The sequence below is a fragment of the Dreissena polymorpha genome, chromosome 1 (assembly GCF_020536995.1).
Source record: "Dreissena polymorpha isolate Duluth1 chromosome 1, UMN_Dpol_1.0, whole genome shotgun sequence".
Taxonomy (NCBI): domain Eukaryota; kingdom Metazoa; phylum Mollusca; class Bivalvia; order Myida; family Dreissenidae; genus Dreissena; species Dreissena polymorpha.
The window spans coordinates 73,869,202-73,882,954 of record NC_068355.1 but is presented as its reverse complement, the minus strand read 5'-3'; the positions used below and the strand labels follow the sequence as shown (position 1 = coordinate 73,882,954).

The window sequence follows — 13,753 nt, the reverse complement described above, 5'->3', positions numbered from 1 at the left end:
TTGGTCAGACTCCTTTTCCCAAAATAGGCAGAAAACCCCCTGCCATCATATTAAAGGAATATTTTTTTAATATCAAATGACTATCTCACCAAGAATATAAATTCATAATGAAAGTTCCGTGTACAAAACTTTTGATTTTTGACACCATATACAAATTCAAAATATACAATAATCTTCGTATCTTGTATATGGAGGAATAAAAGTATATAAACATTGCTGTTTATGCTTTACTTGTTACCCGAGCAGTTCACACGGTGTCAACAACGCTAACATAAACATAGGTAAAGAGCACTAATGCGCTTTTAGGCAAAGCTGTTTCAGTTTTCATCTTAGTGACTTTTACATAACGCCAACAGACACGCATGAATATTTTCGAATATTTGATAAGATGATTCGAGATACAACCTCTGAATTTTTGCTACATCACTGCGTATGTGCTCAATTCAAAGGATGTAGCACTGTTCAGTGTACGGAATTCCGGACTTCTCTCTGTATGCTCAAACGACACAAATTGTGGCCCTGTTACAATTACGCGTTACAATCCATCTCGCAGAATTTCACTTTCGCCTCCAAGATGAGAAAACAATCATTAGCGAAATAGTTAGTGTCACGATAAGAGAAAATCGTTAAATTATCATACCACAATGTTTGCCGTACTTGGTCAGCACGTCTGGAAATCATTCCTTAATGTGTGGATAGGCTGCCATTATTAACAATTTTGCTATTTTGAATTCAATTTTGTATCAAAAAGCATTGTTCTTAAATGTGGCATTTTCAATTCGCAATGAGATTTGTAATGACCCTCGTCATGCGAAAATGGGTCTTATTCCATATGCGCCCATCATATAAATAGCCCACTCAGCTATCCCTCCTTCTGGTGAGGAGAAACATAACATATTGAGTGATTTTAAAGCGAACAGCATCGCCTATGGCCTGACTGCGCAAAAGCACATGTTGGGTTTAACAAACGCTTGCCGAAATGCATAAGACCCATTTCGCATAACTGCGCTATTGACGTGTGATTTAAATTTGTTGAAAGAAAACTGCGTTTTAATCAAATATAAACATACGATATATCGATAGTGAAGAAAGATACTCATAACAAGGCATATGAGGACACATATGAAGTGCTCTCCCGTAGTATATTTTTTATTTACTCACACTAATGTGTGGTTTGACAATGCTAACACACATTTCATTCGGAGAATATGCAGCTTACAAGTGAAAAACACAACACAATAGTTTAACTTTTGTTTAATTGTATTTAATTATTTAGAAAAGAAAATTGCTAACTTTATTTCAAAGTCAGCGTATACGCCGACTACATTTTTAAAAGACATTTATTGTTATAAATATATTTAATATAATATATTTAGTTGTTTTCTGTTTTAGCGATTATAAAGCATTTTCGAGGTTGCCTATAGTATGCCTGTAGTAATTGATGAACTCATATCCAACTGTCTATGTATTGAGAACTGTGAATATAAACAAGCTAAACCTTCTACCAACCTTCTACTTTTTCGTTGCTAGCACCCGTAAATACAAAAGATCGCCGATATCTGTTCAGAACCAAAGAACGTTTTTAGAAATACCCGCTGTAGTAGCATGAACGAGGTTATGAAACAGGTCATTTGTATTATTATTATAAAGTGTTTGTTATATTCGGGTTTAGCGATTATGAAAAAAATTTTTTTGATTTTGTCAATCGTATCGCTGAAGTTATTGTTGAACTTATGTTCAACGTTTTATAAATTGAAAATATAAATAAGCGTCAACTTTTTCCCGAATCTCTCAATTTACGACCTGTACTACGTCATTGAGTTGTATGTGAGAGCGTAACCTATTGTGTTGTTATAACCCGTAAACTTTCCTTTGTTTATCGATAGGCGCATCTATTAATAGCCTCATATCATGAATGCCAAAACACCCGCGAAAAAAGAACCACGTGACCAAATAGGACGCTAAACGCAAATACCATGCGACTACGATTTTTAAGCCAGAGTCTTGTGGTTGCTATTACGTAAATAATTGACCTCTAACTGAAGTAAGCAAAGGAAACGCAGCACCCAAATGACCCATTCCTTCTATGTGCGAAGGCAGATTGAATTTTACTACTGTATGGTTTGCCTATTATAACACACATTATAATGCGGTAAATATGCAACTAACAAGTAAAAAACACTATAATTAAACTTTTGTTTTGAATTAAGTTATTTAGAAACCAAAATTCCAAACCTTATTTCAAAACAGCAAGACTACATTTTTTAGAGAATATTCTTGTTATATTTGAATGTTTTTTTAACAGTTTCAGCGATAATGAAACATTTTTTATGTTGTCTATCATATCCCTGTAATAATTGTTGAACTCATGGTCAACGTATTATTAATTGAGACCTGTGAATATAAACAAGCGTAACCTTATACTAGTGCGTTATTCTCACCCGGACTTCCCTTTGTTTATCGCCAGCCGCAGAGTTATGAATGAGCTGAGCGAAAATACTACGTCACGCAGACGCAGCAGAAAGTGGACTATTTTAATCATTCATAAACAATCTCCTCCGCGACACGTACAATGATCAAACCTCTTGCATAAATTATACAACTCTTTCTTGCGCGGATACGCAAGCGGTTATTGGGTTAATCATACCTAGGCCGTATCGACCTGAATTTCACATCAAGCACTTTAGACGGTCGCTAAAGCGACCATCTAAAAACTGGACAGAGGTTGTCAAAGCAATGAGCTCAATTATTATTACTGGTAGTCTAATTTATAAGACACGCACATAATTTAGAGATACTTTTTATATGGGCTTAAGTCTTTGGCCCTAAATAATTAAATAAGAAAATTAAATGTTTTTTTTATTATTAACATGATAACTGTCCCTCTTAATAATAAGTAAGCTAAGGTGGTGTACTCCATCAGAAGAACTATTGATTAATTAACAAATTAAATTATAATGGTATTATTATAATAATTTAATTTCTTCTTAATAATTTCTTCTCCAAATATCACCAATATAAAAAGTAGCTTAATCTTTGAGAGCGTCAACAAGTTGGACTAGAATTACCGGTAATATATTCTTAAAACATTGTGAGTGATTCGTTTTTACTAAAAGGTATTAAGGTCAGAAAAGAATACGTGAACTGTCTTTTGCTCATGCATACTTGAAACGTAAATGTGTTGTAATTTCAGCTTTGTTCAGCACAATTCATCAAGTACATTGGTTTGCATATTAATTTATTTAAGACTCCTCAATAAATGATGCCAATTGTGGCTTCATAGTTTTTAAATACTTGGCAGTTTTGTTGTTGTGTAAACTTAAATGAAATACTACTCAAACTGTATGTTATAAAATATATTTTGGAGTTTGCTTCTTGGTAGCATTTGCATTAAATCCATTAAGATACTTTTAGCAAGGTCTGCAATCTACATGTACCGGGTATATCGATTTGTGAAGTGAACAGTTTTATGGTATTGTATTGAGCTGCAGAGCGAGAAAACAGAAGTATGAACAAAATGGCATCATGTCATAGCTTTATACTTTTCTGCTTCAAATGAAATCCCTGATAAATCATTACAAAATTCAACTTTTTTCCAATTTTTATGCCCCAGGATCGAAAGATCGGGGGTATATTATTTTTGGCCTGTCTGTCTGTCATTCATTCATTGTACCTTGGTTAAAGTTTGATAACTTGTGCAATATTGAAGATAGCAACTTCATATTTGGCATGTATGTGTATCTCACGGAGCTGCACATTTTGAGTGATGAAAAGTCAAGGTCATCCTTCAAGGTCAAAGGTCAATTAACATAGTATTTTTCTGTCCTAAAACTTTAACCATCGTTAAAGTTGGTTATAACTTTTTGAATATTGAAGATAGCAACTTGATATTTAGTATGCATGCATCTCATGGAGCTGCACATTTTGAGTGGTGAAATGTCAAGGTCATCCTTCAAGGTCAAAGGTTAAATTTATGGCTTCAAAGCGGCGCAATAGGGGGCATTGTGTTTCTGACAAACACATCTCTTGTTAATAACACTCCTAGTCTAGATAGAAAATAATTGGTCCAATTGTTGAAAACATTATAATAATGACATTATAATTTAACTAGTTAATTAATCAATAGTTTTTCCGGTGGAGTACACCATCTAAGCTTACTTATTAATTAGAGGGAATGTTATCATGTTAATAATAAAATGAAAACATAGAGCTGTTAAGTGGCAAGGCTGTAATAGAAACAAAACATTACCATTCAGCAAATATAGCCCCAAGCACTTGAGGCATTGACAATAGCATTGTGGTTTATACAAGGAAATAAATTATTATGATGTCATTTATCAAATTACTCCAGAATAACACCATGACCAATTGTCTTTAGAAATACATGTGAGCTATAATGCTTAGAGCTAAACTGTCTAGGCCTAGATTTAAAGTTTGATAATCTAGACCTTCTCAATGTCATCATTCACACTGTCATGGTTGTATTCAGGAAAGACAGATTTAACTTTAACATCATTCTTTTTGTACATGTGCGTCAATTTCAGTGAAATAATAAGAAACCCTCTGAAATACAGTGTATTTATATCCCTGCACATTCAGCATAAAATAACGGGACATACCAGTATTTGTGCCACTTACATTGTACATCTTAATATTGACTAATTATAAGTTAAAAAATAGTACATTACCTGGAAGGCTATATACATGTAGACTGATTTTCTAGTCATAATTACACTATAATTGTCATTAAACTGGCGTATAGAGGCATATCCTGGGAATCACCATCTGCGATCTTTCTTCCCAAATTGGGAAAAGTACCTGTACCATACCAATTGGAAATTAGTGCGTCAAACCCTGAAAAATCACATCCTGAAATCTTCCAATTGGGAAGTATCAAAAGCAAAAACTCAAATATTGATTTACAGTCATTTTGGCTTGAAATGTTCAGTTTAATTAGTGCTACATGTAATTCTATTTGTTAACTTGCAGATAAAGCATTGACGGAATTTGCCTCTCTTTTGGGAAATGTTCAGCAATTGGGAATTATGTAGTTTTTCTTCAATTGGTTAAAGTACCCTGTAGAAATACAGTGGGTTTTTTTGCTTTATATTTTACAGCGTGTGCCTTTTGGATTGGGAAAAAAACGCGATAGTCCATGCAAATGGGAAAAATTAAACATTATTAATATAATTATAAATAACAGTATACCAATTGTTTATAAATGCATTCTTTCTAAAATTTATCTTATAAAGTGCCAGGGCTTTGGAGAAATTTTGGTCTGATTTTTGGGAAAAAATGCCTCTTTTTGCTATTGGAAAACAGCCTTTTTTACTTTCTGCAAAAAAAACACTGACATACAATGTCCACTAACACTTTGTTAGCTTGAATTGTTCCATAATAATTTGATGTTAGGCATACATGTATGTAATTTTTATGTCCCCCACCACTAAAGTGGGGGACATATTGTTTTTGCCCTGTCTGTTGGTTTGTTTGTGTGTTTGTTTGCGTCAAACTTTTAACATTTTGCCATATTGAAGATACATGTAGCAACTTCATATTTGACAGGCATGTGTATCTCATGGAGCTGCACATTTTGAGTGGTGAAAGGTCAAGATCATCCTTGAAGGTCAAAGGTCAAATATATGGGTCAAAATCACTAAACTTTAACATTTGCCATATCTTTTGCAATATTGGACATAGAAACTTCATATTTGGTATGCTTTTGTATCTCATGAAACTGCACATTTTGAGTGTTGAAAGGTCAAGGTCATCCTTCAAGGTCAAAGGTCAAATAAATGAGTCAAAATCGCTCATTTACTATACACTATAACTTTGTAACGACTTCTCAAAATCATATGGAACTGCACATTTTAATTTGTACAATGTTAAGGTCAAGGTCATCATGAAAGGTCAAATGTCATTTACAAAGATCACTTTTCATTTTAAATATGCCAAAACGTCAGTACTACTTTATACAGATACTTTATATTTTTCATGCATGTGTTATTCATACAGCTGAACATATTAATCGATGTCATGTCAAGGTCATCCTTCAAGGTCATATACTTTAAAATGCCTTTACCTTTTTAACTATTGTACATTAAGCATGTCAAACATTTGCCATAACTTTTGCAATATTAAACATACATGTAGCAACTTCATATTTGGCATGCATGTACTGTATCTCACAAGGCTGCACATTTTGAGTGGTGAAAGGTCAAGGTCATCCTTCAATGTCAAGGTCATCATACAAGGTCAAAGGTCAAATATATGGGTCAAAATCGCTCATATACATACACAACATGGCAACTTCATATTTGGCATGCTGGGGGCATAGTGTTTCCTAATCACATCTTGTTTAACAGGCACATGTATTCCCCATATTGAAGTGGGTTAACCGCAATACACAGGCCAAGCGTGTTAACTCAAGTTTTAAATTTGTCAAAATCATAATTTGTGATGTTTTGTTTACTAACACATTTTATATATAGATTGGACAGACGGAATAAAACTGTTCAAACTTGGAATTTTTAATACAACTTAAAATGTGTATAATTTGCCAGAAATTATACTTCACTTGGCATTGCCTATCAGATTAGTAAAAATCCCAAATGAAGTACTGATACTGAAACTAAACTTATCGCATTATTATTTCATTGCTACTTCATCAAAATAATAATAATACAAATCCATTGCAGTCATTACAGCCGAAGCAGGGCTTGTTCTGTACGATGATTACTGAAGCTCGAGTGACCACTGCTCTGGAAATGCCCGACCATGAAAATACATTTGTCCTCAAGGTGAGTACTATGTTTGTTGGATTCTAGTCTACAGCTGCATGTACAAAAATAACTAACCGTAGTAACATGATTGTACAAAAAATAGATTCTTACGAGCATTTCCTACTTCTGCATCTTTTTTAAGCTGTAGAATCACACATGGTACATGCACAGCTATTAATCACCAACGCCATCTCTTTTTGAAAACTCATTAATAAATGAGCCAATACTACTTACTAAGTGGCGCTATGGACAGTTGTTTAAGTTTTTAAAATGCACTGAGAGTTTTACATTGTGGGTAGGTTTTGTAGATTTGTTTTAACATTTTTCAGCGTAGCTGTATTAAGCCAGCTTTTCACCTTACCTGGCCTTTGTAAGTGTCCAATAAAATTCAAATAAAATTTCCCGCGGCTAGGAATACACTTAATTTATTCCAATGGCTGATTTGAGTATACCACTAGTACAATGGAAACATATCGGCGTCTTTGTAACACTGTTTTGCTGCATGAAACAATTTTATCTCTAATGAAAAGGCTTAATAGATAGAACAGTTTTACACTCAATTCTTGACATCAATACAGTTTGTGTGTGCACCTTTTATTTTCAGAGGATTGCCAGGGCAAAAGCGATAATATTTAAAAGAGGCCATCCTTAAAAAATTGTTTGTTTGGCATAACCCGACGCAGGTTAATTTGGGTGGGTAGGTAGATAGGGATTTTTTTTTTAGTAATTTATTTTTCTGACGTTGAACTCCAGCATATACCAAACTGAAAGGTAATTATCAAATAAAGCTCCAAGTCTTCTGCCTCTGGTAAAGATTTTTCTGCACCGTCTGTATCACTGCACGTGTATTCGTAAGTCTATTTTTTCTATAAAGAACTTCGAAAATATAATATAATCGACGAAAAATACTTTATCTGAAAACGACAGTCCGAAAAATTGTACGCATTTTGCACATGAAATAAAATGTGCACATCGTTTTACTACAGAAAATGAAAACAAGTAACCTAGCAAATACGTAATTAATATACTGTTTGGTTGACATATTACTTTACAATAGCATAGTTGGTGAGTAAAAAACAACTAAGTAATTATAACATTTTAATTTCAATCAAGAACAGAAAGGTGCAACATCTTCCACATATAACTAATTATTTAATTATCATCCCTTAATTCAGATCTATAGTCGATAGAAATTTGTAAAGTGATCAGCTTAAAATAATTTATTGAGTGTTATGCTTTTTTTCATTTGCTTATTTTTTATACGACTTTTGCCATCGGCCGTTATATTGTAGGCAGACGACAATATCAACTGTGTAATCCATTATCTGCGCATAAATGACCCAATATTACCCGATAGCGAACTCAATGTTGATTGGCCAGCTACCATATGCGCTTCAAATTGTTCATGGAAACAAAGAGAAAAATAGTTTAAAAAAACAAACACTCCGGATTAAAATGGTGGATGTTTTCAATGAAATTTAACGAGATTTAAGCATATTCGCAAATTATATTTTTCTTGAGCCAAATGTGCTTTACTTTCGCAAATGGCGAACGACAGCGCGAGCCCTGTAATAGTGAGCATATATTCCAATAATAACACGTTAACAATGCTTGCGCTGTCGTTCGCCATTTGAGTCTGCATTTGTGAAAATATTGAGAATTTGGCTCAAGAAAAATCGTAATTGGGAAAATGCGAAAATCTAGTAAAATTTCGTTGAAAACAACCGCCATTTTAATCCGGACTGGTTTTCTATATTTGTCTCTGTGTTTCAATGAAAGTGTTCGCAGTTCAAACAGTTAATGAAACCCGGTCTGGACCTAATTAGACATTGCTTGACCTTATTGTTAATGAAGTGCAAATGGTAGCTGGCCAATCAGCATTGAGCTCGCTTACACATGACATGACGTTGTCGAATGAAATGCGAGGACGGATGGAGCTATCGGATAATATTGGGTCATTCATGCGCAGATGTTGTATAATTTGAATACACATTTAATATCACCGTCTGCCTCCAAAATAGCAACCAGTTGGAAAGTCGTATAAAGAGATAAGCAAATGAAACAAAAACGTGACAATACCCGTCAATAAATATTTCTAAGCTGACCACTTTTTATCTTTCCTCCGAATATTTACCGATCTAAATTAAAGAGTGATAATTAAATAATTAGTTATATGGCGATAATCATACACATCTCTGCCGATTGCCAAATTGAATTGAATGGTGATAATTAATTAATTTTTTTAGCTCATCTATTTTTTGAAAAAAAATTATGAGCTATTGTCATCACCTTGGCGTCGGCGTCGGCGTTGGCGTTGGCGTCGGCGTCCGGTTAAGTTTTGCGTTTAGGTCCACTTTTCTCAGAAAGTATCAATGCTATTGCATTCAAACTTGGTACACTTACTTACTATCATGAGGGGACTGGGCAGGCAAAGTTAGATAACTCTGGCGTGCATTTTGACAGAATTATGTGCCCTTTTTATACTTAAAAAATTGAAAATTTTGGTTAAGTTTTGCGTTTAGTTCCACTTTTCTCAGTAAGTATCAATGCTATTGCATTCAAACTTGGTACACTTACTGACTATCATGAAGGGGCTGGGCAGGCAAAGTTAGATAACTCTAGCATGCATTTTGACAGAATTATGTGCCCTTTTTATACTTAGAAAATTGACAATTTTGGTTAAGTTTTGTGTATAGGTCCATTTTATTCCTTAAGCATCAAAGCTATTGCTTTCATACTTGCAACACTTACTAACTATCATAAGGGGACTGTGCAGGCAAAGTAATGTAACTCTGACTGGCATTTTGACAGAATTATGTGCCCTTTTTATACTTAGAAAATTGAAAATTTGATTACCGGTAAGTTTTGTGTTTAGGTCCACTTTATTCCTACAGTATCAAAGCTATTGCTTTCATATTTGCAAGATTTATGAACTATCATAAGGGGACGGTGCAGGCAAAGTTATGTAACTCTGACTGGCATTTGGACGGAATTATGGGCCCTTTATACTTAGAAAATTGAAAATTTGGTTAAGATTTATGTTTTGGTCCACTTTACCCCTAAAGTATCATAGATATTGCTTTCATACTTGGAACACTCACAAACTATCATAAGGGTACAGTAAAAGGACAAGTTGCATAACTCTGGTTGTCATTGTTACGGAATTATGGCCCTTCTTTGACTTAGTAACTTTTAATATATGGTTAAATTTTGTGTTTCGATCCACTCGAAGTATCAAGGCTATTGCTTTCAAACTTCAAATACTTACATGCTATCATGAGGTTACTGTACCTGGCAACTTGAATTTTACTTTGACCTTTGAATGACCTTGACTCTCAAGGTCAAATTATTAAAATTTTGCTAAAATTGCCATAACTTCTTTATTTATGATTAGATTTGATTGATACTTTGATGAAACTACTCTTACCTGACATACCACAATAGACTTCACCCAAACCATCCCCCGTGCCCTCCCCTCCCCCCCCCTCCCCCCTCCCCCCCTCAATTTTTTTTTTTATTTTTTAAGATCATCTCACAAATGACCACCACACCCTCACACTATACCCCCACCCCACCCCCCCACCCCACCCCCCCCCCCCAATTTTTTTTTTTGATTAAAGGGATACGAGAAAAACAGGAGCGGTTTAATTGTATTTAAAGTCTAATTTATCGCATATGCATATGTCAAATAAATAGGCAACTCAAATAAATACCGGTACGCGTTTTGTTCTTTGCTATTCAAGATGTCCTTGAAAGAGCATTCAATTAAATGACGCAAATAGCCGAAAAGGATAAATGCGGAAAGAAAAAATTTAGCGGAAAACATTTTCGGCAAGCAAAAAAAATTTTGGGGGGGAAAGTAAAAAAAAAAATCAGTCGGGCCAATTTTAGTGGGTTGGTCGGGTTATGCCAAACAAAATAATTTTTAAGGATGGCCTGAATGTCAGAGTTTATGTACAGGTCACCTGAGTACGCGGCCAGTAAAATAATGATCGTTATATATTAAAGACGCTATCCATGAACTAGGTGACCTGGAATTTTCTTTAGACCAGAAACATATTAAATGAAGATATTCAGCAAAATAATTATGGTATGTCAATAACAGATTCTTAATGTGTTTTCAACAATACAATGATAAATATTATTTTTGATTAATTTAACAATAATTATACCACCATATTGACTAATGTATTAAGCACGAATGCGATGATTCTCGATACTGTTAATAATCGAATCAAATAGCAATGCCCGACAAACCACTAAAACAGGTTAAATGTTCGAAGAATGCGCCTAATAAATACGGATACTTCGCGTGTGGCCGGATGACTCATTTGTTTTAATTTCACTTCCATTCTTCTTTTGGTTTTCTTTTTTGTATCTATAGGTTTATGACCAGCAATATGTAATAATGTAAAATAAGCCGCAAAAACTCCGCTAAGAACAGCACAGAAAAAGACATCTTTCCTTGATCTCATTCATTGAACACTGTACATCTTTTTTAAAGATATTTCTTGTTTGCATTTTTTTTTAAATTGGGCCATGTAGTGTGATTTACATATATTGAAGATTCATTAATCCACAAATGTACAGAAACATACAATTACTAGCCAGTTGAAAACATGAGGGCCTTTATAAATTGTGACATGGTGTATTTTTAGCTCACCTGAGCACACTCTCTAGAGGCCACATTTATTGTCCAATCTTTATTAAATTTGGTCAGAAGATTGGTTTCAATGATATCTTGGATGAGTTCGAATATGGTTACGTTTGCTTGAAAAACATGGCTGCCAGGGGGCGGGGCATTTTTTCCTAATATGGCTATAGTAAAACCTTGTTAACACTCTAGCAGCCACATTTATTTTCCGATCTTCATGAAACTTGCTCAGAAGATTTGTCCCACTGATATCTCTGATGAGTTAAAAAATGGTAACCTTTGCTTGAAAAACATGGCTGCCAAGGGGCGGGGCATTTTTCCTTATATGGCTATATGTGGCTATAGTAAAATCTTGTTAACACTCTAGAGGCCACATTTATTGTCCATCTTAATGAAACTTGGTCAGTAGAGCTGCAGCGATTCACCAACAGCTCGATTCGATTCAATTTGGATTTCAGACACTCCGATACCGATTTTTTCGATTCGATTCATCTTCAAACCTAGTTTTATCATATATTCACTCTAATGCCTCAAAATGAACATTTCTGTTCAAATGTGATTTCAATAAAACACATAAAAAAGAATAGCAAATTAGGACTCATTTTCAATATAAAAACTTCTGACTAGAAGATTGTGTTGATTACACAATAATATAAAAAAATAATCATAAGAACATATCTGGAATCAGTTGAATGGAAGTATTATCACTATTATACTTTTACCCAAAACCGCTATAAGCATGTCTACCATTGTGCCATGACAGCATGATCACCTGTAGGACAAATCCCATTATCTAACGAACTTAACAAAACTCCAACAGAAATATAACTACTTTTCTGGCTGGCGACTTGAGTAGCTGCACTTGTGCGGCCTCTTAGTCTTAGTCTTGCTAAATCAACGTTATGTTTGCGTTTGACATATTGCATTAGATTAGTGGTTGAGCCGGACTTAGCGTACGCCACATCCGTGAAGCACAGTTTACACTTTGCTTTATCGGTAGGGCTACCATCCCGAAACCCAAAATACTGCCACACTTTTGATTTTAGCTTCTTAGACGCATCTGATAATTTCAATTTGTCGGCAACAACTTGTTCAGCCATTTTGACGCTTTTTCCGAAAGTAAACCGTAGCGGGCTTATTGATTGGATGACTAAAGTAATAAGTAACCAATCGCGCGCATCCTTATTACAGGTAAAGATAAAACCTACACCTTCCTGTATCAATAGGCAGAATACAGCTTTACGTATCTATGTATATATATGTATATATGTTAAAGAATCGAATCGAATTTGGTAGGTTTGGTATCGAAATCGAATCGAAGCATTTCAAATCGATTTTCGATGAATCGGATCAAATCGTTGCAGCTCTATTGGTCAGAAGATTCATCCCAATAATATCTAGGACTAGTTCGAAAATGATGCTGGTTGGTTGAAAAACATGGCCGCCAGGGGGCGAGGCATTTTTCCTTATATGGCTATAGTAAAACCTTGATAACACTCTAGAGGCCACATTTATTTCCAATCTTGATGAAATATGGTCAGAAGATTTGTCTTAATGATATCTTGGATGTGTTCGAAAATGGTTACGTTTGCTTGAATAACATGGCCGCCAAGGGGCGGGGCATTTTTCCTTATATGGCTATATAAGGCTATTGTTAAATCTTTTTAACACTCTAGAGGCCACATTTATAGTCCGATCTTCATGAAACTCGGTCAGAAGATTCATCCCAAGAATATCTTGGACGAGTTCAAAAATGATGCCAGTTGGTTGAAAAACATGGCCACCACAGGGGCGGGGCTATTTTCCTTATATGGCTATAGTAAAACCTTGTTAACATTCTAGAGGTCACATTTATTTTCTGATCATCATGAAACTTGGTCAGAAGATTTGTCCCAATGATATCTTGGATGAGTTCAAAAATGGTTTTGTTTTCTTTAAAAACATGGCCACCAGGGGCGCGCATTTTTCCTTATATTGCTATATAGGGCTATAGTAAAACCTTGTTAACACTCTAGAGGCCACATTTATTGTCCAATCTTCATGAAATTTGGTCAAAAGATTGGTCTCAATGATATCTTGGATGAGTTCAAAAATAATTATGTTTGCTTTAAAAAAATGGCTTTCAAGTGGCGGGGCATTTTCCTTATATGGCTATAGTAAAATCTTGTTAACACTCTAGAGGCCACATTTACTGTCCGATCTTCATGAAACTTGGTCAGAAGATCATCCCGATAATATGTTGGATGAGTTCAAAAATGATGCCGGTTGGTTGAAAAACATGGCTGCCACGAGGCGGGGCATTTTTACTTATATGGCT

At 34.7% G+C, this 13,753-nt stretch overlaps 2 protein-coding genes across 4 annotated transcripts in view; one reads left to right on the top strand and one right to left on the bottom strand.

Moving 5' to 3' along the window:
- Positions 1-13,753, bottom strand: part of LOC127835293 (sulfotransferase 1A1-like) — a 368,467-nt gene that overhangs the window by 216,086 nt on the left and 138,628 nt on the right. The gene's annotated exons all lie outside the window — the stretch shown is intronic.
- The window catches only part of LOC127835242 (SH2B adapter protein 1-like), a 53,094-nt gene that overhangs the window by 6,509 nt on the left and 32,832 nt on the right, over positions 1-13,753 (top strand). For all 3 annotated transcript variants that reach the window (XM_052361592.1, XM_052361585.1, XM_052361578.1), the window contains exon 2: positions 6,699-6,800. In XM_052361592.1, the coding sequence (XP_052217552.1) occupies positions 6,699-6,800 (102 nt within the window). The remainder of the gene's footprint in view (positions 1-6,698; positions 6,801-13,753) is intronic.